At 47.7% G+C, this 22,714-nt stretch overlaps 5 protein-coding genes across 5 annotated transcripts; 1 reads left to right on the plus strand and 4 right to left on the minus strand.

Moving 5' to 3' along the window:
- Positions 1 to 546: 546 nt before the first annotated feature.
- On the minus strand, positions 547 to 1,047 carry EI90DRAFT_3020596 (uncharacterized protein; the record flags this gene model as incomplete). Its single annotated transcript, XM_039057527.1, has 1 exon — positions 547 to 1,047. The coding sequence occupies one exon, from the start codon at positions 1,045 to 1,047 to the stop codon at positions 547 to 549; it is 501 nt and encodes a 166-aa protein (XP_038910211.1).
- A 3,516-nt stretch (positions 1,048 to 4,563) lies between these two features.
- Positions 4,564 to 6,680, minus strand: EI90DRAFT_3132173 (Hsp70 protein 1; the record flags this gene model as incomplete). Its single annotated transcript, XM_039064456.1, has 4 exons — positions 4,564 to 6,143; positions 6,220 to 6,368; positions 6,426 to 6,525; positions 6,584 to 6,680. 4 exons carry the CDS (start codon positions 6,678 to 6,680, stop codon positions 4,564 to 4,566), a joined length of 1,926 nt encoding a protein of 641 aa, XP_038910212.1.
- Positions 6,681 to 14,246: 7,566 nt separating this feature from the next.
- Positions 14,247 to 14,799, plus strand: EI90DRAFT_3020598 (uncharacterized protein; the record flags this gene model as incomplete). Its single annotated transcript, XM_039057528.1, has 3 exons — positions 14,247 to 14,299; positions 14,386 to 14,449; positions 14,590 to 14,799. 3 exons carry the CDS (start codon positions 14,247 to 14,249, stop codon positions 14,797 to 14,799), a joined length of 327 nt encoding a protein of 108 aa, XP_038910213.1.
- Positions 14,800 to 15,999: 1,200 nt separating this feature from the next.
- EI90DRAFT_3020599 (uncharacterized protein) lies at positions 16,000 to 17,215 on the minus strand (the record flags this gene model as incomplete). Its single annotated transcript, XM_039057529.1, has 8 exons — positions 16,000 to 16,190; positions 16,240 to 16,258; positions 16,336 to 16,452; positions 16,513 to 16,619; positions 16,730 to 16,746; positions 16,806 to 16,879; positions 16,914 to 16,962; positions 17,136 to 17,215. 8 exons carry the CDS (start codon positions 17,213 to 17,215, stop codon positions 16,000 to 16,002), a joined length of 654 nt encoding a protein of 217 aa, XP_038910214.1.
- A 1,114-nt stretch (positions 17,216 to 18,329) lies between these two features.
- EI90DRAFT_3020600 (uncharacterized protein) lies at positions 18,330 to 21,690 on the minus strand (the record flags this gene model as incomplete). Its single annotated transcript, XM_039057530.1, has 5 exons — positions 18,330 to 18,442; positions 18,607 to 19,870; positions 19,940 to 20,353; positions 20,395 to 20,727; positions 21,310 to 21,690. The coding sequence occupies 5 exons, from the start codon at positions 21,688 to 21,690 to the stop codon at positions 18,330 to 18,332; spliced, it is 2,505 nt and encodes an 834-aa protein (XP_038910215.1).
- Positions 21,691 to 22,714: the final 1,024 nt, after the last annotated feature.

Here is a 22,714-nt window from a genome sequence, read left to right on the forward strand (position 1 = left end):
TGGGAAACATGGTGGAATGTGGATATTGATACATCTGTCTTGAATCCATCTGAAAGACAACAGCCTCAATGCAGAACTCCTGTTGCCCTTGTGAGGATGATGTGTGTGGGCAAAGGTCTTGCAATGCCTGGAAGACTTGAGTGCAGACTTCTGCAGCAGACCCATGTCGAAAGAAGGGTGCTCCAAGGCCCTTCCTTGATGATGATGATTTTTGAACAAGGTCAGTGTCAGGGCACACACCCTGACTAGCCCACATCCAGACCCGTGCCCGGACCCGCATGCGTGCTCTGCCCCGCATGCTCCACGCGCTGCATGCTCTGGGCCCGGTTCCCACTCTTCATGTGACTTCCGGGTATCCCCGGAAGTTTTCGCCATATTGGGCCACTGTGGGAAAGTGAGAAGTTAACCTTCTTCTCACTTTCTTACCCACAGTAGGCAAGTGTATTCTACACTGCTTCTTTACCTTATACACTTTCTTACCCACAGTAGTGCTATGCCCTGAGATGGGCTGCTGTTACAGGTTAGCCTGTGGGCCATAGAGAGGGGTCATGGGGACCCGGGGTCCGTCCCCTGACAGTCAGGTGGTGTGACCATTGCATACAAGCCACGGACCCATTCATAGACATCAATGCAGGGCAGGTTCTTCAAAATTGAGTGTATGGCTTGAGAGGAGGTGGCAAGTGTGAGAATCTGGCACTCTGTGGCCACTTTAGAATTGTCAAAGGGGCGTGCCCTGGACAAGAGTTCCTTGAGTGCATCAGCTTGGATATTGAGGCGATGTCGGTCATCTCGGTCTGCAGTTGCATAGCTTGCATTCAGGGATTTCTTGATTCCCTTCTCAATTTCATAGAGGGCATCTGTCTCGAGTGTTTCAACCACATAACTGGCTAGTGACTGAAGGATTTTCTCCTCCCTTGGGAGGGAGGTGGGGAGATGTTCGGTGGTGTGAAGACCGAGGCGGATATGCTCAATGAAGCAGGTGGCTTTCATATGCTGTGAGTGAAAGTGAAGGGGTGGGTCAGTACTTGGCAATGGCAATTCATGCATGATTGAAAAAGTGGGTTATTGTAGTTCCATTCGCGCATGGAATGACAACAGCTTCTCTGTGGTGAATTTTTGGACAAGCAGTTGTACTTCCATGCAAGCACAGAACTACGACAATAATTTCCCTACAGAGACTTAAGAGAAAGGTCATACTCCCATGCGCACACAGAAGAACGACTATCCCAAGGAGTAAACAAATAGACACTCACATCCTATGTGGCCTGAGAGTAGTTGTACAGAACAACATGCTTTGATGCAAAGCGTGGGACTCCAGCAGCATCTTTCGGCCATCTGGATGCATTGACATCAATCTTTTCCACAAGGTGGATTCCCACCATGTCACTCAGACATGGGAATCCAGTTTCCTTGATTCCAACAGAAAGCAAAAGAGGGTCCATCACATATGTGGACAGCACCCTTCCTGCACCACAGAACCCAAAGCTACCAGCTCATTCCAGTGCTGAAAGCAGCTCTCATAGCAGCAAGTTTGCTGGACGTCCCTCTCTCTTGTGTCGGACTTCAGATCGGTAGATGTGATCTATGGCCCAGAAGTGTCATATCCATCCCCGGCCATCGACTTCCACTCCCTCCGATCCCTCCAGTCTACCTCCACTCCTTCTTCACTAACCTTGGAGCTTTGCATTTTTGCTTCTTCCCTTGTCTAGTTGTCTTGTTGTCACATTGTTGCATTGTTACCTTGTTGTCTTCTCAAGTCCTTTTCTTAACTTCAGTTCTAACCTTTCTGGCTCTCTTCTCCCACCTTTCTCACCTTCCACTTTCTACTTATCAAAACCTATTCCACTTTTATTTCACTTGCACCCTCGAAATTTATTTTCCAAAAAAAGAAAATATTAAAAATTTCTATTCCACTCTCTCTGCTAAATATATCATACTGAAAAAGACCCCATATTTATATCCATTTTTTTCACTTAGATATTTCACTTTTAATTTCACTTGCACCCTCACTTGCACCCTCTGCACCCAAGTGCACCCTCAAAAAAAAACCTCCCTAAAAAATTCCAAATAAAATATCTCCCCATTCTATCTCCTCACCATGTTCCACTCCAGAACACCCCGCATTTTTCCCTATTTTTTTCCTCTAAATTTTATTTTTCCCATACCTCCTTACCCAGAGCAGCTATTCACATGCTCTTTTTTTCATCTTGTAGATCTCGCCTACAGCTATCTGGAATGCCTATTGACACCCATAATTCTCAAAACTGACCAAGAAAACATTGAGGCTTCATGTCGAGGGTGCAGGATGCAGAAATGTTGATGCTTATAACTTTTCAATGGCTGAACCAAATTTCAAATGATTGGTACCGTTAGAAAGGTGTGATCTTTCTCTTTTTTTTTCAAGCCCAGAAAGTCTCGAGGGTGCAGTGGCAATAGCCTATTTCCCCCTCGTTCTATAGATGTAGCAGATCTGTAAATGAGATAGTAAGTAATATTCCATGATTTTATGGAAAATTTAAAATGTGTTTTCATAATGTTATAAGCCCATCAAGTGAAAAGTGCCAAACATTGAAACGGTTTTTTGGAGAACTGTAGAGTGGGCTCTCAACAACCAACAGGGGGAGGAGGAGGTGGAGGATGTGGAGTTCTGGAGGAGGAGATGGAGGTCCAGAATCAGGAGCGGAGGTCCAGAGTTGTATGGATATGACAATTCCCCTCCCTCAATTATTTCCTGCTGTCTTTTGATTGTGACTTCCAGACCAACGAAAAAACATATATATATATATATTCATCTGGACTAGGATGGGTGTCACGAGCTTAAAAACCCATGAGGCACAGAAGTACTGGAAGCACCAGAAGTGCAGGGATTGTGTACAATGAAGCCTAGAAGCATTAGAAGTGTCGGGAGTGCAGGAATCATGAATATGAGTCAAGCAAAGCTAGGAGAACTAGGAGAACCACCCCACATGTTAGTGCTTCAAAGTGAGAGCTCAATTACGAAGTGGATGAATTGAGAGACCTTTATTAAAGCCAATCAGTTGGTTTGCTCACTTCAGACAGTTTAGATCCAATCAAATCCATTTGAAGTGCCTGATTTTGATCAAGGGAATTTGCTGATGGGGGAGCCCCACCATAAAACACTGGGATTTTCACCCAGGTTTCCCAATGTTTTTTTACTGTGATTTACTTCCCACTGTGCACCAAAGCAAGAGTAGGTGCCCCCAATTGTTGATGCCATTTTAGCTTAATGCATGACGACTTCACAGAAGCTGAGTTTTGATGCTGTGATGATGAGGGGAAGGGAATCAAACAAAGAGCACAGCAGGGCTTTCAACGAAGAAATGCCCTGTTGAACATATGTGGTGATGATGGTGAATCCATTTCGAAGAAATAAACGGTGGCGGAATCCGAATTCATGAGAAGCACACGGAGGCTGTCAAGTGGCAAGTGGCAGCATTGCCCCTTGTTCAGTAGCAGCGCTTCGCCCGGCCTGGGGGGGGGCTTTCTGGCAGACGACTGGGTACTAGGACGGAGTCGGTAGAGTGGTGTTTCTCCCCATGACATGGGTCACCTGGGAACAGGGGTCAAGTCTGAACATAAGTTGCTAACCCAAAGCCCGCGCAAGCTGAAATGAGTCGCAAGCAAGCAGAAAATAGTGATTGCGTGGTTCCCGGGTGCTGATCATGAATGCAGACGGGGTCCTTCGGACTCCTTCCAATGCAATATAGTTTGTTGCAGAACAGGGATAAGTCGCCCACTTTCTAGGCACGCGACTATGTGAATCTGTTCACACCAGATGGAGCTACGGCCACGGGATGAAGACCAGGTCGAGGATAACCACACTGTCTAACGCTGTGCCCCGAGTGGCGGACATAACCTTGATGTACACATTCCGGAGTCTGTGCAACGCCACAGGACTGGCATTCCCCAATTAACTCTTCCACCAGCGATGAGAACATCGGAAACCAGATAGAAGTGATGTGCCGACTTTATGAGAGAGGGTATGAATACTGCAAGCACCAGGTGGCTGAAATAGCAGTCGCCATTGACGATATGTGATACAAGCTTTAAACGTGTACTATCATTGATCGTTAAAGGAGATTCAAAAATTCCGTGGCTGAAAGCGTCATTGGGGATGGAAGAAGCGGAAGTGGCACACAAAAAAGAGAAAGGCCACGAAGTTGGTTGAATGATAGGGTGAACATTTGGGGAGTGAGGGGACATCAGTGGATGGAGGGCAGATGCATTATATCGCATAATTAACCGAGACCAGACGTGTGGAACAACAAGTCCGGGACTCAGTATAGCGGCGAATTGAGAGGAGATCTAGCTCATTAAACAAATCCTTCGGAAAAGTAACCTGATCTGAAAATTACCCGCACCCAAGCACTCGAAAGCACGGCCTTCTCCAGCTAACCAAAGGACTCCAGATGAATTATGTTAGGCACCGAGAAAGAGGATCGCTGGGCTTTAGACGATGACAGTTTCGGACCCGAATTCGCGAAGTGTATCGCTTGCCGTCTGTGCATTCTGCGTTGAGAGTGAAAATGTCGATAGTTGACTTCAATCAACATCGAGACCAACATCGGCACCCTGTCTACCACAAGAACCGTCAGGCCCACCCGCCTCCCCAGCGCCTCCATACGGCTTCCGCGGGATCCGATCTGCAGCTCGCCCAAGCTCCTTGTGCCTCTCCTTATATTCCTCCTTGCTAACCTCATAAGAAACATCCAACCACGAGATCACCTCCTTACTCGCCTCACAGGCGTCTTGAGCCGCATTAAGCAAATTGCATGCGAACGACTTGAGTTCGTTCTTAGCCGCAATCCGAGCAGCTTCTTCTTGCTTGTACCTCTCAGCCTCAAAAATCATACGGTCGATTTCCTCCTTCGATAGACCGTTAGCAATCGTGATACAATTCGACTTTCCGGTCGTCTTATCGGCAGCCGAGACGTTCAAGATACCATTCTCATCAACATAGAATGTGACCTCGATCTGAGGAACGCCACGTGGTGCGGGGGGAATACCAGAAAGTTCGAACTTGCCAAGAAGGTTGTTGTCCTTGGTGTGTGCACGCTCACCCTCGTACACCTTGATCAATACACCGGACTGATTGTCGGAATATGTGGAAAAAATCTCAGACCGCATGACCCACACGGTCGTGTTACGCTTGATGAGAGGAGTGAAGACACCGGCGGTGTCGATATCAAGGGAAAGAAGAGCAACATCAAGGGCTAGAGGATCCGACTCGGAGGCATTGAAGACACCGGTGGTCTCGATACCAAGGGAAAGAGGAACAACCTCAAGGAGGAGAAGATCCTGAGTCTTTTCCGAGGTATCCCGGGACAGGATAGCGGCCTGGACGGCAGCACCATAGGCGACAGCCTCGTCATGGTTGATCGACTTGATGGGCGTGCCGTTGAAGAAGTCCGAGACGAGCTTGATGATACGAGGGATACGAGTGGAGCCACCGGCCAAGACAATCTCATGAACGTTGGACTTGTGGATACGGGAATCACGAAGAACTCTCTTGACAGGTTCGAGGGTTCTACGGAAGAGATCTTGGCAGAGTTCCTCGAAGCGAGTACGGGTTATGGTAGTAAAGAAGTCGATGCCCCCGTAGAGCGAGTCAATTTCAATCGAAGCCTGAGCAGCAGAAGAAAGAGCACGCTTGGCGCGTTCACATGCCGTGCGTAATCGTCGAAGAGCACGGGCATTCATCGAAAGGTCTTTCTCGTGCTTGCGCTTGAACTCCTGAACAAAGTAGTCAACGAGATTGTTATCGAAATCTTCACCGCCCAAGTGAGAATCACCAGCGACGGCCTTGACGTCGAAGATACCCTCTTCGATGGTTAAAAGCGACACACTGAAGGTGCCGCCTCCAAGATCGAAAATGAGGACATTACGTTCACCCTGAACTGGCATCTGGGGGAGGTTGTAGGCGACAGCAACAGCGGTAGATTCGTCGATGATTCGAAGGACGTGCAAACCCGCAATAAGACCAGCATCCTTTGTGGCCTGTCGCTGCGAGTAGTTGAAGCAGGTGGGGACGGTGATAACAGCGTTGGTAATGGTCTGACCCAGATAGGCTTCGGCAGACTCTTTCATCTTGGTGAGGACCATGGACGAAATTTCCTCGGGGTCTAAGAAATGGATTGTGTTAGCCCAAGTTCTGGACGATTGGAAACAAAGTATCTCAAGGAATATGAAGATCGCTACTTACAAATTCCTTCTGCTCCCCACGAAAAGAGACTTGAATGATGGGCTTGTTGCCTTTGTTTGTGACTTTGAAGGGGAATCCATTGAGATCAGACTGAACTCCAGGATCGTCGAATTTCCGCCCAATCAAACGTTTGGCATTGGAAACTCTCAAGAGTAAAGCACAAGTTAGGACAAAGTGTATAAAGCACATAGACGAGATTTACGTGTTATTTGGGTTCATGAATGTTTGGTTTTTAGCAGCATCACCGATCAGACGCCTGCTTCCAGTGAAAGCGACACAGGATGGTGTCGTACGGTTACCCTCTGTTTGAGAGATGACGATCGTTAGTGGACCCAACTCTGAAGGAAATGCCCAACGGACGATCATTGGGGATGATTTCAACATCGTCATTCTGCCAGACACCAACGCAAGAGTAGGTGGTTCCAAGATCGATTCCGATAGCTCTTGTCGACGGCATGTTAGCTTAACGCGCGACGACTTCACGGTTGAGTTTCGATGCTGCGATGATGAAGGAGGAGCCTCACGGCAGGGCGTTTAGTGATAAAATACAAAGGAAGAAAGGCCCTGTTGAACAGATATGGATAACGATGATGAATCCATTCCAAAGGAATCCGAATTCATGAGAACGCACGGAGGGTCCATATCGACACTGACGGCATAGCTGCAAGCGCGAATTGAGGTTCGGACAAACGATGAATTGGGTGTTCTCCACGCTCCTCCACCCCCTCAGCTGGCTGGTATCGATTTTGATTGTCGATCGAATTGAGCGAATGTTCAGTTCATCTGCAAGCCACATTTCCAATTCTATGACAAAGTCATGTGGTCGCACGATGTTGTTCACTCTCAATGATTGGGTCCTTGCACTAGCTCGAACTTGGCCCTTCAGTAACCATACAAAACCGGGGAGCAGTGCTTGTATGGTTACCGCTGAGCCTCCGCCAATCTGGGGCCAAAAGATTTGGCGCAAGACCACTCCCGGGCCCGTTGTGGCTTTTGGGCGCTCTGGATCTTGTGGTTGGCTAAGGAGTCAGAGGCATTGTGAGACGGTATCAGAGATAGGCTTCTGCGAGGCACGGCTTACGGGGGTGGCTGGGGCACGGACCAAACTATTCGGGCGGGGTATGTGATACATAACAAACTTACCCCAGGGGTGGATCCCCCGAATCTATGGACTCCATGAGCTCCGAACCTGCGGGCGGAGGGATATCAAGGACCAAGTTCTCTCGTACTCGAATGTCCCAAGGCAATCACCCAGAATGCGCACTTGGTCTTCCCTCAACCCAATCCATACGATTTCACGCAAACTACGTACCAAATTGAGCTGATTGTGTTGGGATTACAGGCTAGTCAGCCAATTAACCCACCCTATCAAGGGGTGTTTTTTACGCTTCAAATAGGGCCTAAACGGCCTATTTCAATGTGGACGTCCTGGGACGTCCTGGTGATGCGGCTTGCTGCCAAAAATGGACTGTGGGAAAATCTGAGGACATCCTGATAACTATGTGCCCCGCGATGTTAGGGGAAGTTGTACATACGGTTATTTACATAAATAGGAAAATGGAAAAGATAATCGAATATTAAGGAAATTAGGGCCGAGGCGGGGGAATGGCCAATGTAATGGCGGTTTCTCAATGATTTCGAGCATTATACTCTGCCATGGTGCTTTCAAGGGGATTTTTAATGCTTATAAAGATTTTGGAGGTTTTACAAGCCTTGTAGATAACCATATCTGGTGTGCGCCTGCACAAGCCCCTTTCCCACGCACTATGGGTAGCTTGAGAGGCTGCCATCTCTGTCAAATCTCCACCGATTTGGAAGATCCATCGCTTACAAGTACATACAAGCTCTGGGTAACATTCTGTATAACCTTATAGCTAGGTATCAGAATGAAGAACACACATGTTATGTTGCATGTAAGCATATATATTCCCACATTCAAGTTCTAACATGTGTTGTCATGAATATTCACCGAACATGGATTGCGTGGGAAAAGGGAAAAGTCGACATTCAGAGTCTCTCAGGAGCCTTAAAAATATGAAAAAATATCCTGAGTACCCGTGGAGAATATTCCTTCTAGGGTACCAAGTTTGAGAGAAATCGATGGCATTTTTGTTAATATATTTGCAAGTTATGCATCAGCAAAAGTCCGTTATGCTCCAGGGAGACAAAACAGCAGATTGGGCACTCCTATCTAATCACAGTGGGTATTATGAATCATAATACTTGTGCCATGGCGATTTTTTGGTATCATAAAAAAGAGAAAAATCACACCTTTCCAACGGTGTAACGGGAATGGAAGTCCGGTAAACGGTTCAGGAGTTATGGCCAATTCATTGTCGTGCCCTATCGTGCCATTGGCCAGTACTCGGCCAGTTCTCAATATTATAAAATATAAACGAGTGTCCAAGACTCTATAGAAGGAGGGGGCGATAGGCTATTGCCGCTGCACCCTCGGGATTTTCCGGGCTTGAAAAAAAGAGAAAAATCACACCTTTCTAACGGTACCAATGATTTGAAATTTGGTGCAGCCATTCAAAAGTTATAAGCGCGGACATTTCTGCACCCTGCACCCTTGACCTGAAGCCTCGATGTTTTCTCGGTCAGTTTTGAGAATTATGGGCGGCAATAGGCATTCCAGATAGCTGTAGGGGAGATCTACAAGATAAAAAAAAGATCATGTGAATAGCTGCTCTGGGTAAGGAGATATGGGGAAAATAAAATTTGAAGGAAAAAAATAATAAATAAATTGATAAGTGGAGGAAGAAAATAGGGAAAAATGCGGGGTTTTTTGAAGTGGAATATGGTGAGAAGATAGAATGAGGAGATATTTTATTTGTAATTTTTTGGGGAAGTTTTTTTTTGAGGGTGCAAGAGGGTGCAGAGGGTGCAAGTGAGGGTGCAACTAAAATAAAAAGTGAAATATCTGAGTGGAAAAAATAGATATAAATATGGGGTCTTTTTCAGAGTGATATATTCAGGAGAGAGAATGGAATGGAAATTTCTAATATTTTTTTTTGGAGACTAAATTTGGAGGGTGCAGGAGGGTGCAGTGAGGGTGCAAGTTGAATTAAAAGTAGAATAACTTTTGACTGGATGGATGAAAATTGAAATGGTTGACAGGGTTAGGAAGGTGTGATTTTAGTGAAAATTATAAAATCAAAAAAAGCGAAGTGGCTGTGCCCTTTTTTGCACAGCCACAAGAGAAATTTTTTGATAGGAAGAAAGTGGAAGGTGGGAAAGTCGGGAGAAGAGGTTAGAACTGAAGTTGAGAAGAAGTTGAGAAGACAACAAGACAACAATGCGACAACACGACAACACAACAACACAACAAGGTGAGAACTAAAGAACCAGACAAGGGAAGAAGCAAAAATGGAAAACTGTTGAACTAAAAAAAGTGAGAACTGAAGTTTGAAGTTGAACTTGAGTGCAACAAGGTGACAAGGCAACAACACAAGACAACAAGACAACAAGGCAACAAGGCAACAACTTAGACTCGGGAAGAAACAAAAATGGAAAACTAAGGAAGTAAAAAAAGTGAGAAGTGAAGTTTGAAGTGTGAGTTTGGAAGCTAAGAAGGTGAACTAGACAACTAGACAAGACAACAAAGAAGACAACAAGAGGACAAGGTGACAACTAGACAACTAGATAAGGCAACAAGACGACAATGGGACAACAGGACAAGTAGACAAGGGTTGAACTAGACAACTGGAGCCAGGAAGGAGCAAAAATGCGGAACTGTGGAAGTAAAAAAAGTAGAGACTTGAGTTTGAAGTGTGAGTTGAGAAGGCAAGAATGGAAGAACTAGACTGAGCAAAAAAAGGTTTGGGACTGTGGAACTGTGGAACTGTAGAAGTTGGTGGGGTCCCCGACAAGGGAAGAAGGGGAGAAGTAGACAAGTAAGTAAAAAGTTGAAAGTTAAGAAGGTGGTGGGGAAGAAGAAGTGGATAAGTGGGGAAGTAGAGAACTGTGGAACTGAGGGGACGGGAGAAGTGGAGAAGGGGAGAAGTAGACTGGGTGGGAACTGGCTCAGGGGGAAGTGGAAGTAGGGAAGGTGAAAACTGTGGAAGTTTGGAGGGGACGGGACAAGCGGACAAGCTGACAAGTAGAGAAGGTGGGAACTGGAGAAGGGTTTGTGGAAGTAGGGAAGGTGAACTGTGGAAGTTTGGAGGAGACGGGAGAAGGGGAGAAGTAGACTCGACTTGGGGACTGTGGAACTGGTGGAACTGTGGAACTTAGGAGGGGACCGGATAACCGGACAAGCCGACAAGCCGACAAGTAGACAAGGTGGGAACTGGAGTGAAAGAGAAGAGGGTGGTGGAACCGGAGGAGTAGAGAGAAGAGAGAAGAAGAAGAAGAAGAGGAGGAAGAGGAAGAGGGAGGAGAAGAAGGAGAAGGAGAGGGGATAGGAGAGTGGGAGTGTATAGTGCAACCGGTGTAGTGAAGGGGATAGTATATATATAAGGGGAGCAACCGGCGGAGGGGTTGGGTTTAGGTTAGTTGAGTCGGGCGAGTTGTTGGGTTGCAAAAGACAAATCGCGTGTTTTAGAAATCGAGTGTTTTAGAGAAGATAATGAGGGGAAAACCAGAGCAAAAGGGAGGACCTTATCCCACAAGAGATACAGGTGCTTTCGTCTGAGACTCATCAGCTTTTTGCCCTTAAGGTATTTATACTTTATGGGGAGGTCTGTGCACAAAAACAGTGGGATGTTTCTAACGAAACATCCCAACATGCTTAAATAAGCATTGGAAATGCTTAATAAGCATGCACCAGGGCTAATCCGAAAATAGAAGTAATATATAGTTTATATATGTATATAAATGTTTGTTTGGTTGAGTTGGGTGGTTATAGGGTGATTTTTTGGACTTGGATGCTCGATTCCATTTTTTGGATGCTCGACCTTTGGGATGTTGGGAGTTGGAGTGGGGACTGGATGCTGGACTCTGGAGGCTGGACTCTGGAGGCTGGCATGCTGGGATGCTGGGAGGCTGGGAGGCTGGAGGCTGGATGGATGCTGGGTCTGACTGCCACCTACTATGGAGGCTCTCAAGGAGTAGTGCTGACACTGTCGGCACTTTGGATGCTGGCTCTGGCTGCACTGCTGCTGCACTGCCACTCACTATGCAGCCTCCCATGCAGAAGTGCTGACACTGTCAGCACTTTGGATGCTGGCTCTAGCTGTACTGCCACTGCACTGCCACCTACTATGGAGGCTCTCAAGCAGAAGTGCTGACACTGTCGGCACTCTGGATGCTGGCTCTAGCTGTACTGCCACTGCACTGCCACTTACTATGCAGCCTCTCATGGAGAAGTGCTGACACTGTCGGCACTCTGAACACTAGGGTTGGGTTATAGGGTGATTTTTTGGACTTGGATGCTCGATTCCATTTTTTGGATGCTCGACCTTTGGGATGTTGGGAGTTGGAGTGGGGACTGGATGCTGGACTCTGGAGGCTGGACTCTGGAGGCTGGCGTGCTGGGATGCTGGGATGCTGGGAGGCTGGAGGCTGGATGGATGCTGGGTCTGACTGCCACCTACTATGGAGGCTCTCAAGGAGTAGTGCTGACACTGTCGGCACTTTGGATGCTGGCTCTGGCTGCACTGCTGCTGCACTGCCACTCACTATGCAGCCTCCCATGCAGAAGTGCTGACACTGTCGGCACTTTGGATGCTGGCTCTGGCTGCACTGCTGCTGCACTGCCACTCACTATGCAGCCTCCCATGCAGAAGTGCTGACACTGTCAGCACTTTGGATGCTGGCTCTAGCTGTACTGCCACTGCACTGCCACCTACTATGGAGGCTCTCAAGCAGAAGTGCTGACACTGTCGGCACTCTGGATGCTGGCTCTAGCTGTACTGCCACTGCACTGCCACTTACTATGCAGCCTCTCATGGAGAAGTGCTGACACTGTCGGCACTTTGGATGCTGGCTCTGGCTGTACTGCCACTGCACTGCCACTCACTATGTAGCCTCTCAAGCAGAAGTGCCGACACTGTCGGCACTCTGGACACTAGGATTGCTAGGGTTGGGTAGGGTTGCACTGCCACCCAATATGAAGCCTCTCAAGGAGAAGTGCTGACACTGTCGGCACTTTGGATGCTGGCTCTTACTGTACTGCCACTGCACTGCCACTTACTATGCAGCCTCTCAAGCAGAAGTGCCGACAGTGTCGGCACTCTGAACACTAGGACTGCTAGGGTTGGGTAGGGTTGCACTGCCACCTACTATGAAGAACTTCAAGCAGAAGTGCCGACACTGTCGGCACTCTGGATGCTGGCTCTAGCTGTACTGCCACTGCACTGCCACCTACTATAGAGGCTCTCAACGAGAAGTGCTGACACTGTCGGCACTTTGGATGCTAGGTCTGACCTCACTGCCACTGCACTGCCACTCACTATGCAGCCTCCCATGCAGAAGTGCTGACACTGTCGGCACTTTGGATGCTGGCTCTAGCTGTACTGCCACTGCACTGCCACCTACTACAGAGGCTCTCAAGGAGAAGTGCTGACACTGTCGGCACTTTGGATGCTGGCTCTGACTGCACTGCCACTGCACTGCCACTCACTATGCAGCCTCTCATGGAGAAGTGCTGACACTGTCGGCACTTTGGATGCTAGGTCTGACCTCACTGCCACTGCACTGCCACTTACTATGCAGCCTCTCATGCAGAAGGGCCGACAGTGTCGGCACTCTGAACACTAGGATTGCTAGGGTTGGGTAGGGTTGCACTGCCACCCACTATGAAGAACCTCAAGCAGAAGTGCCGACACTGTCGGCACTCTGGATGCTGGCTCTAGCTGTACTGCCACTGCACTGCCACCTACTACAGAGGCTCTCAAGGAGAAGTGCTGACACTGTCGGCACTTTGGATGCTGGCTCTGACTCCACTGCCACTGCACTGCCACCTACTATAGAGGCTCTCATGGAGAAGTGCTGACACTGTCGGCACTTTGGATGCTGGCTCTAGCTGTACTGCCACTGCACTGCCACCCACTATGGAGGCTCTCAATGAGAAGTGCCGACAGTGTCGGCACTTTGGATGCTGGGATTGCTAGGGTTGGGTAGGGTTGCACTGCACTGCCACCTACTATGGAGGCTCTCAAGCAGAAGTGCTGACACTGTCGGCACTCTGGATGCTGGCTCTGACTGTACTGCCACTGCACTGCCACCTACTATAGAGGCTCTCAACAAGAAGTGCTGACACTGTCGGCACTTTGGATGCTAGGTCTGACCTCACTGCCACTGCACTGCCACTCAATATGCAGCCTCTCAAGCAGAAGTGCCGACACTGTCGGCACTCTGGACACTAGGATTGCTAGGGTTGGGTAGGGTTGCACTGCCACCCAATATGAAGCCTCTCAAGGAGAAGTGCTGACACTGTCGGCACTCTGGATGCTGGCTCTGACTGTACTGCCACTGCACTGCCACTTACTATGCAGCCTCTCATGGAGAAGTGCTGACACTGTCGGCACTTTGGATGCTGGCTCTGACTGCACTGCCACTGCACTGCCACTCAATATGCACCCTCTCATGCAGAAGTGCTGACACTGTCAGCACTTTGATGCTGGCTCTGGCTGTACTACCACTGCACTCCCACTCACTACACGCAAAGGTGCTGACACTGTTGCTACTCTGTACACTAAGTCTGACCTCACTGCCACTGCACTGCCAAATCTTCGCTCTCTCCTCAGTACAAAATTACTCTCAGGGCATGCAAATGGCTCAATAGGCAGCCCCAAATAACAAGTGTCCAATTAGGCACAGAGAGGTAAATATGAATGAATGGGGGAAATTATCATAGTGGATCAAAAATTTAGCAAGTAACTAGAATCGCTGCTGTGCCCCCTTGTGATGGGAATTTTTGTATCCAACTAAATCAAATAATGGAAATATTGAGTAGCGTTGTAGGAGAAATAACATATGAAGCTATATTATCAACTGGGGAGTAAAGGCTAAAGAGCCAGTCTACCCTCCATGCTACTTTATATACATATGTACAAGTGTATGCCGGAGTGTCAGGAACATGTCGGACGCATATCCGGATGATCCGCAAAGCGTGCAAAGTCGTCCGGGCTCGTAAGGTCGGAGGGGCGGGACTTCAGCTTCAGCGACTCAGGTGGAGCGCGCTGCGCTTCGTTCTTACGTTGTTGTCCCAATTTCAGACAGAAGCCTTACGATGTAGAGAAGAGACTAGGGGGGGAAATCCAAGTCAATATACCAACTGAGGTACATCCGGTGTAACCTACACACGTTATAAGCACAAGTAACTAAATGGGCTGGCCCGGAAGGAGTGGCGGATCAAGCACGATATTAATGAATGAAGAAAGAGACAAATAGTTAATATCCGCAAACTTGGTCAACAAAAGGCAAGCAAGAACAACGAGTGGCAAAGGAGGAACAATAGTCTGCAAGCGAACAAAAGAGAAAAGGCCATCCAGTCGTCTAGCAAGCTGTCTGATTGGCGGGCGGACAACAAAGAACCACTCGAGCAGGCAACCTTGGTTGGGAGGTATGCGCGCGGGGGAGGAAGTGTGGATGATGGTGATGGGTGGACGGATGGATGGATGGACGGATGATGATGTTAGCGGGCGGGACGGGCCAGTGGCACTAGGGCGGGTTGATGGATGTGACGGATGTGTCGGGTCGTGACATGGAGTCGGCAAATGCATGCAGCTTGGTAAATAGTAAACAAGCACGCTTTTGCATGCGATCTCAGCAGGATATAAATGGAATAAAATGGGAAAGCATGTGCAGCCTTCTCAGGCCTTACAGGGATCGACTAAAGTCAACTTAAATAAAAGAATTATTTCTCAGAAAGCCTGAGTGACAGATCCAACAAAGGAATCACAGTAAATTCACAGAAAAGTCCCAGCAAGAGAAAAGCTCTGCAGGGGTTCTGTTTCCTAGTAATTCTAACATCCTGAGTTTCAAAGACTAATGTACAACAAGGAGAATTAGCCAAAACACTCAGGCAGGCACAAAGATCTCAAGTGCACATCCCCAAATGAACAACGATCCCAGAGTTCGTCACTCTCGCAACAATTTCTTATTTGATCACCCCAAGAACACCAAGAAGGGAAGCAACAGGAATGCTGTATGTCGGTGAGGGCAAGTATAGGACTGTCCCTGCATATAAGCCCTAATAATTGTTAGGTGCAGACTTGCAGCTAGACACTGTTGCATAGAGTGATGTTCCTCTCTTATCATGAGAGTGTGTATTTATCTTGGATAGATCTCGTAATGCCCAGGCTAAATGTAGAGAACGCCAAAGAGAAACCGATTCTTCCATAAAAGCATGGCTTTGCAGGGACGACCAAAGCAATCAAATGAGAGGGTGAGTGCAAGAGACCAAGTAGCAAGGTGACATTGCTGGAGGTGGGAAAAATGCCAAGGAATTCCGGACTCGAAAGTGACCTTGCAGGGTAACTCCTCTATGGCGCTCTCCTCGCCTACCATCATAATTCTCCTCGTTTCCAGCTTTCCAATGATACCTCATTCATCCCAATTGGTCCAGTAGTTCATGAGATATTCATTGACAGGTGCTGTCAAGAGCACGTGAGGTTCAACACCATGTCGAACCATCCATATACTAAGGCTCTGTTCGGTAGAAAGAAACCTGTTTCTTTTTGTGTCTTCATTCAAAAGGTGACTGATTCTTTCTTGTTTCTTCTGCCACTTTCGTCAAGAAACGAGAAGAAACTGACGAGTGTTAGGCATGCCGGTTTCGTTGTCATTTCTTGCTGCAGCTTTTTTCTTATAAACCTCACACATGTAAATTAAGCGTGAATTATTGTTGCAAGTATGGATGCTGATCTTGGCAATACCCATCCCTCGATAACAAACGACGTCGTACACCCCGGGCCAAGGGGGAATCCACAAACCCACCTTCCAAGCGTGCTGTTTGGAAATCGCATGAGGAAGCGGAGCTCGTCCACTCCCTTCTTGAAGTTAAGCGTGCAGGTGGCACCTCGAATATTGGGTTCAAAGACAAGGTTTGGAACTCAGTTTCCGCACACTTAACTGAGGAATGCAGGACTGTGTTCAAGCCGAGTGCTTGTAAGAATAAGTATGGCAAGGTGAGTATGAGATGAGTGACTGATCAGACCACTGACTATATCTCCGCCATAGTTAAAACAGATATACTGGGCCATCAAAAGACTTTCAGAGCAGTCAGGATTTCCGTGGAGCAATGAGAATGGTGCCGATAGAGCGATAAGTTTTTGTTGATACTAGATGCGATGTTTATCGTATATGATGGCATTTTAAAAAATAACGGTATAGGTACATACGGGATGCCCCGACACAAGCAGTTTCTTTCTTTCTACCGAACAGAGCCTAAGGATGTTCCATTTGGGACGATACTCCCCGGATGAGGGTGGGTTGACATCACCAGTGTCTAGAGAGTGAACAGGTTTCAATGGTATTTGAGGGGATGAATTGTGAGAATCTAGCACGTTGCGAGTGCTCAGTTCTGAACAAGCCAACTAAAATGAATTGCTTATCTACCTAGCACGTTGTAAGCGCTAGGATATTTACAAGGTTTTTAGTCATCGACCAAGTCAGCGAAGACAAGAAAGCTCACCTCAGTTCTGAACAAGCGAACTGAGGGAGAGACAAGGGCGAAAAATTAAGGCTTTTAAGCCTTCTATGATGCGGCTGGAAAAGAGTGATCAAGAAAGGAATGACAGACAATCATGTAGATCATGTGTCCGTGCGCAAGATATGTGTTGACCTTTCTCCTAATATGAATGTTGGGCATGCAAGTTTTGACTTGGCACTGTAACGGCTCTATCACCTAGACTCGAGGCAGGGGAAAGGGGGAGGGTGGTAGTGATTGTGTATGTGGTTGGGAGGTCCGGGTTTTGGTCTTGGGGCGCTACCGTGTCTACTAGAGCCTCAACTAAACACTCACATACGTCTCTCTTGGATGTCAAGGCCGAGGATTATGAGTAGAGGGGTGTTAGATGTTAGCAACAAGCTCAGGGGGGGCATGGGGTCGTGGATGGCGTCTTTGCCACTTGGATGTAACTACTTCATGGGTCTATTCATTGCTAACTTGTTGTGTACATGTACAAGGTATTTTCTAATGTCCAATTAGGAACAGAGAAACAATAAAAGAAATATGAATGGGGAAATTGTGACAACGGGTCCCAGATGGAAATTGTAAAAGTTAACTCCGCAACACCGCCCGCCTATCCTCTCGCCAGCAACCTCCTCGTCTCCAGCTTTTCAACGAACCCTCATTTGTCCCAATTGGTGCAGTAGTTCCTGAGATATGGCCATTGACAGGTGCTGTCAAGACCACGTGAGGCTCTACACCATGCTGAACCATCCACGTATGGGATTTCCACTCTGGGAAATGCTCCGTGGGCAAAGGGGGAAGGTAGATCGTCACCAACGGGTAGAAAAACCGCTGGGTTTAATGTGTGGTTATGGAGGTCTGGGGAGGGGGTGAAATTGGCGGTGTGGTTGGGCGTGGGGAAATTGACTTGGGACTGTCAGGAATGTTGGGAAAAATAAGGAAAGAATAAGGAATGAGTGTATGGAGTGTTGGATAGTAAGGAAACGAGCAATGGAAGCATCCGCGGTTGTGTATTGTGCATTGTTGGGTAGAATCCGCAGAATCCGACTTTTTGCCATGCACGGACTTGTCCTCACAACATTGTCCCTCCCAATCAATGTATATAACACCTTCCCATCGTCTCCATTGGACTCTCCTTGACTCTAGCTTCGTGCTGATATGCCATTCATCCCATTTGGCTTGGTGGATCTTGAGATAGGCACGTGCCATTCGACATGGTGTTGAGTGTCCTCATATCTCTGTCAATACTGCACCGTTTGGTATGAAACTCGGCAAAAAAATAAGCCTAATTCTCCTCTTTCGATCTTATATTTTGCCGCCGAAACGCACACATGGATGTCAGGACTTTCAGGCAGAAAGGTGGGGTGAGTGTGGACATGGGAATCGTCCACTCCCCACGTTTGCAAGCGACCAAAACTCGTTGTATACTGAGCACCTCGTTGTGAATGAAATCTTGATAGGTGGGTTGGATGCACGGACTGAATCTCCCTGGGGCTCTTCACCTTCACAAACATTTTCGACTATTTAGCTGAGTTTTGGGACCCCACTACGATCCAGCTGGCCCCTGTCTTGCTTCCCTGGGGCCCCAAGGCCAGAGTGGCTCTCCCACTCTCCGATCATGAAAAATGAAATTGAAACTGGCAAAATTATAACAAATAATATAACAAATAATGATAATGATAAGACAAGGCTTCGTGCTACAGGGTCGGTGACACCCATTCCCTCCTCCTAATCAAAGATCCATCCCACATAGCCTTATCATCGATCAAAGGATTGAGAATGATTATGGGAAGCCTTTGACCTGCCATATCTGCAGGGAAGGTCTCTGCACTTTTGGCGTTGGATGTTGTGTACCACATTCGTGAAAGGTCAGAATAGGGTGCCCAAACAAGTTTGGAGTACACATTCTTCCAGACCTTCTCCCTAATACGATCGCCACCAGTATAGTCGAATCTCCGGATGAATTCCCACCAGGCAGCATGAAACGAATGCCGCTTCCAACCCCTACCACCATTTTTGTACTCTATCAACCCTTGCTCTCTCTCATCCCCATATCTCATGGGCTGGCCTCCTCTCCTCTCCCTATTGTATGTCCCCTTCATCCTTGCTTCTTCCCATTTCAGGTCAGCTGGTGGGAAAGAGAGCTGGAACGCTACATGGAACTCTGGGGGGTTGCGCTTCCTGATGTGAGCTCCGGTGAATCCACTGCGGAAAAGATCCGGTTCTTTAAAGTACCCTATACCAGGGTGTGCAACTGGACTGTCTGGATTACGGACAGTATGGTAGAACAGCTCTGGGGATTGCGTCTGGGGGACAGGGATGGTCTGCAGCACGTTGGAAAAGTAAAAGTCGAGGATCTGCTGGATATTCTTGGTCAATACCAGGTTCGTGGTCCCTTGAACGAGCTGAGGGACCCCATCACTGTTATCCGAGTTGGGGAAAGAATCCTTCAGGTGCTTGGTAGCGCTCTCCTTCAATTTGATATGAGCATTTGCTAGCAGCTCATCTAGTGATTCCGGCAGATCTGGTGGAAGTGTGTGGTTAGGTCTTGGTAGACGGAAAGGTGCAGGTGGTGTGATGTAGGGGGTAGTTGAAAGTATTCTTTCCAGCTCGTCGATGGTAAAGCCGGAGAGGTGTTTGAGATACCGATCCAGCAGTAGCCGACGCCGTCCCAATCCAAGTGTGGCTCGTGCTTTGAATCCAGGGGAAATTGGCCTATGCCAATCATCTGTCATGTTCAGGTTGTAATCGATGTCCCTGAACCAGATGACATTTCCCGAGGCAAATGGGCGGTATTCTTCATTTTCCGCCTGCGCCCTCCATGGATTCCTGTCACGTCCATCTAACAGATCTGGGTGGGAGAAGTTGTCGGTGACAGGGAGGGAAGCACACATGAGCTGGTGCTCTGATGAACCTGCTGCTGGTCTCCTGTTCAGCATGTTGATCCGCCATGTGAGTGCAGCACTGAGCTCCAGAGCATGTCGTGCCAGTCTAGACCGGGGGGTCCCATTCATCTGAGCCTCAATGACCTGACGACATGCACGAGCCATCAGAAGCTTGAAAGCCTAGTTTCAACAGTAAGCCACTTCCATATTCTAGCAATTTCAGACTCACCACCACCGATCTGCAGGCACTGAGATGGTGCACTGCTCGATGAACTCCTTTGTCACTGTTCTCAGGGAATTTTTGGCTTTTCGAAGGGGAACGCGTATCTCCAATCTTGCCGTCCCTTCCGTCCTCTCATGATGAGCTGAATTCCACACTTCCTCCAGATTATCGAATTCCACTCTCAGTTTATCCTTGGTTTTTTCTCCAAACACGTTCTTTTTCGTGATTCCCAGCATAGGGTCAAACCTGTCAGCTCTCCTACAAACCCCCTTCTCCGACGCATACCATTGTGCATAAATGGGTAAGCGGGGGAGATGAGGCAATGCACAACGTCCTCCAGCCAGAGATAGGATTCCTGCTTGAATGTCGCAGAAATACCCCTCCCTTCCAGGCTGTGTCCATTGTCTTTCCACATCCCCCTGATACCCTGTGGCAAGGACCTGAAGAATTGGTGGTGCTCTGATGCATCCCAGTGAAGAACATGGGCCTTCCTGCTTATTTCGAGCCCCACATCCACCCACGTGCTTTGCTGTTCTAGAGATGTGAGTCCACTGTGAAACATCCCCAGGATAAGTTGTCTGAAGATCGTCTCTTGATCCTCTTCACTGGAACCCTGCCCTTCCTCTGTGCCATTGTTAAAAGGGACAGGATGTGTGGTGCTGAGTTTGATTCCCTTGATCTCAAGGCCAAAGAAGAAGCTGCGAGCCCATTCGAAGCGTTCCTTCTTCCTCTCCAGGCAATCTCTCATATGTTCCACCAGTTCACCTAGCAGAGCAGCAGAAACCAGACGCTTCCCACCCACCAGCTTGCCATCCTTGGTGCGGGAGAGGATGCCACCCAAGAGCCGATAAGGGGGAAATGAAGGCGAGGAATGTGGAAGGATATGAATCAAAGCTGGACGCAGGATTTCATCGTAGAATTCCGCAATATAAGTCTCGCTGACCCTGTTGTTGTTGTTGTTGCCGTTGTTGTTGCTGTTGTTGTTGCCGTTGTTGTTGCCGTTGTTTGCCATTGTTGTTGCCATTGTTGTGCCATTGTTGTTGCCGTTGTGGTGCCATTTTGTTGCCATTGTTGTTGCCATTGTTGTTGCCATTGTTGTTGCCGTTGTTGGTGCCATTGTTGTTGCCATTGTTGTTGCCATGCTTGTTGCGTTGTTGTTGCCATCGTTGTATTGTCGGTATTGTTGGTGTTGTTGGTGTTATTTGTGTGGGTTGGGCCAGGTGGGGTTGTGGAAGGGGTGAAGTATGGGAAAAAAATTCTAATGAGGCCATTTTTTGAATAATTGCCAAGGCAATAGTTGGCAATCTTATTTGGTGCTGTCACATGGTCCCCAGGTTCACAGTTCTGGATGGAAGTGAGTTGTAAGGGTTAGAGTATGAATGACACTAAGGCTCACAATCTCGAATAGATGATCTGGAAGCTTCACATGCAGATTGGTGGAACCAGAGAGAGAATCCATAGGACGAGGGACAAGGGAAAGCTCCACACTGTCGAATAATGGCAACCCCTGATAGAACCCAATGATAGAGTCAAAGTCCCTGTGGAGGGAGATGCCTGCATCATCACCAGACAGGTTGGTTTTCATGTCTGCAGTATCAAGCTTGTAATATCTGCCATCATCATTCTTGCCTTCTAAAAGGAGTTGCTCAAATTGGATGTTCAGCCCCCCTGGTGTTCTGACAGAATCCAATCTGAATGCCTTTCTGACATATGCTGGGAACCTGATGGGCTGGAGATCTTCACCCAGATCTGAAGGTGTTGTTTCCCTGGATGCCATGGAGGGTTGTGAATGTGCAATAGAGAAAAAATTTCGGCAAGTGCCATTGAATACCGTGCCCACAATTGAATCCACTGTGACAGAAATTTCTGTCACACCTTCTCTAATATGTTCATGTGACTGTGACAGGAATTTCTGTCACACAATGTCTCTCCCACTGGTTGGTTGTATTACTGTTCTTGAGCACTAGTATGCCTGCACACTAAGGCAATGATAATTTCCGTTCGCAACTCAACCATAAAGGTTATATTACTACTTTAAGAACACTACTCCACATAGTAGCTTGGTATATTATATTTTGCTGCACATCAGGCTTGCTCACGAACACAACATCGAGGGAGTTCTTAGTGCAACATGTTATGATTTGGTTTGCAATCAAAAGCAGAATGCGCTGCATGTTCTTGTTGTTCACTAAGCACTATTATTAAGCTACCCTCGTTGTGTTTTGGTTGTGTTGTTTGTGAACAACAGTACGCTGTGTTGCACTAAACTAAGAAATACATCAATTGTTGGAAATCCCTTATGGCCACTGACTTGTCATATTATTTGCATATCCTGCTCCACCAGAAGGTTGTTGAAGAATAAGTGCAATGCCATATATATCGGTTCGACATGGTGTCGAACATCACGTGAAATATGACACACAAGAAAGATGAAACACACTGGGACCACTGCTTCCTAAATGGAAGGAAGTGCTGGCATGCAACCACGGTAACACTTTCGGGTCAGGACCAGGAGTTGGGTGCACCTGGACGCAGTTCCTCAGCACCAGGGTAATCCCGCAAAGGATTAGGCTGGCGGTGCCACAAAGTACAACTACCGTAGTACCTCTTGTCCCACAAAAACCACCTTGAAGAGTACCAAACATCTCTCCTCATCTCTCCACAGCCAAACCTCAACAATCCCCAAAATCCTCCCCCACTGCCTCTTAACTTTAATGAGGAAGATGACCCCATGGTTGACAGCTCCCCCATACATGCAACCTTTGGCAGTACCCCTGCCAGAGAAGTGGCCAAATGCCTCA

The sequence above is a fragment of the Cantharellus anzutake genome, assembly GCF_015039405.1.
Source record: "Cantharellus anzutake strain C23 chromosome Unknown EI90scaffold_85, whole genome shotgun sequence".
NCBI classification, from domain to species: Eukaryota; Fungi; Basidiomycota; class Agaricomycetes; order Cantharellales; family Hydnaceae; genus Cantharellus; species Cantharellus anzutake.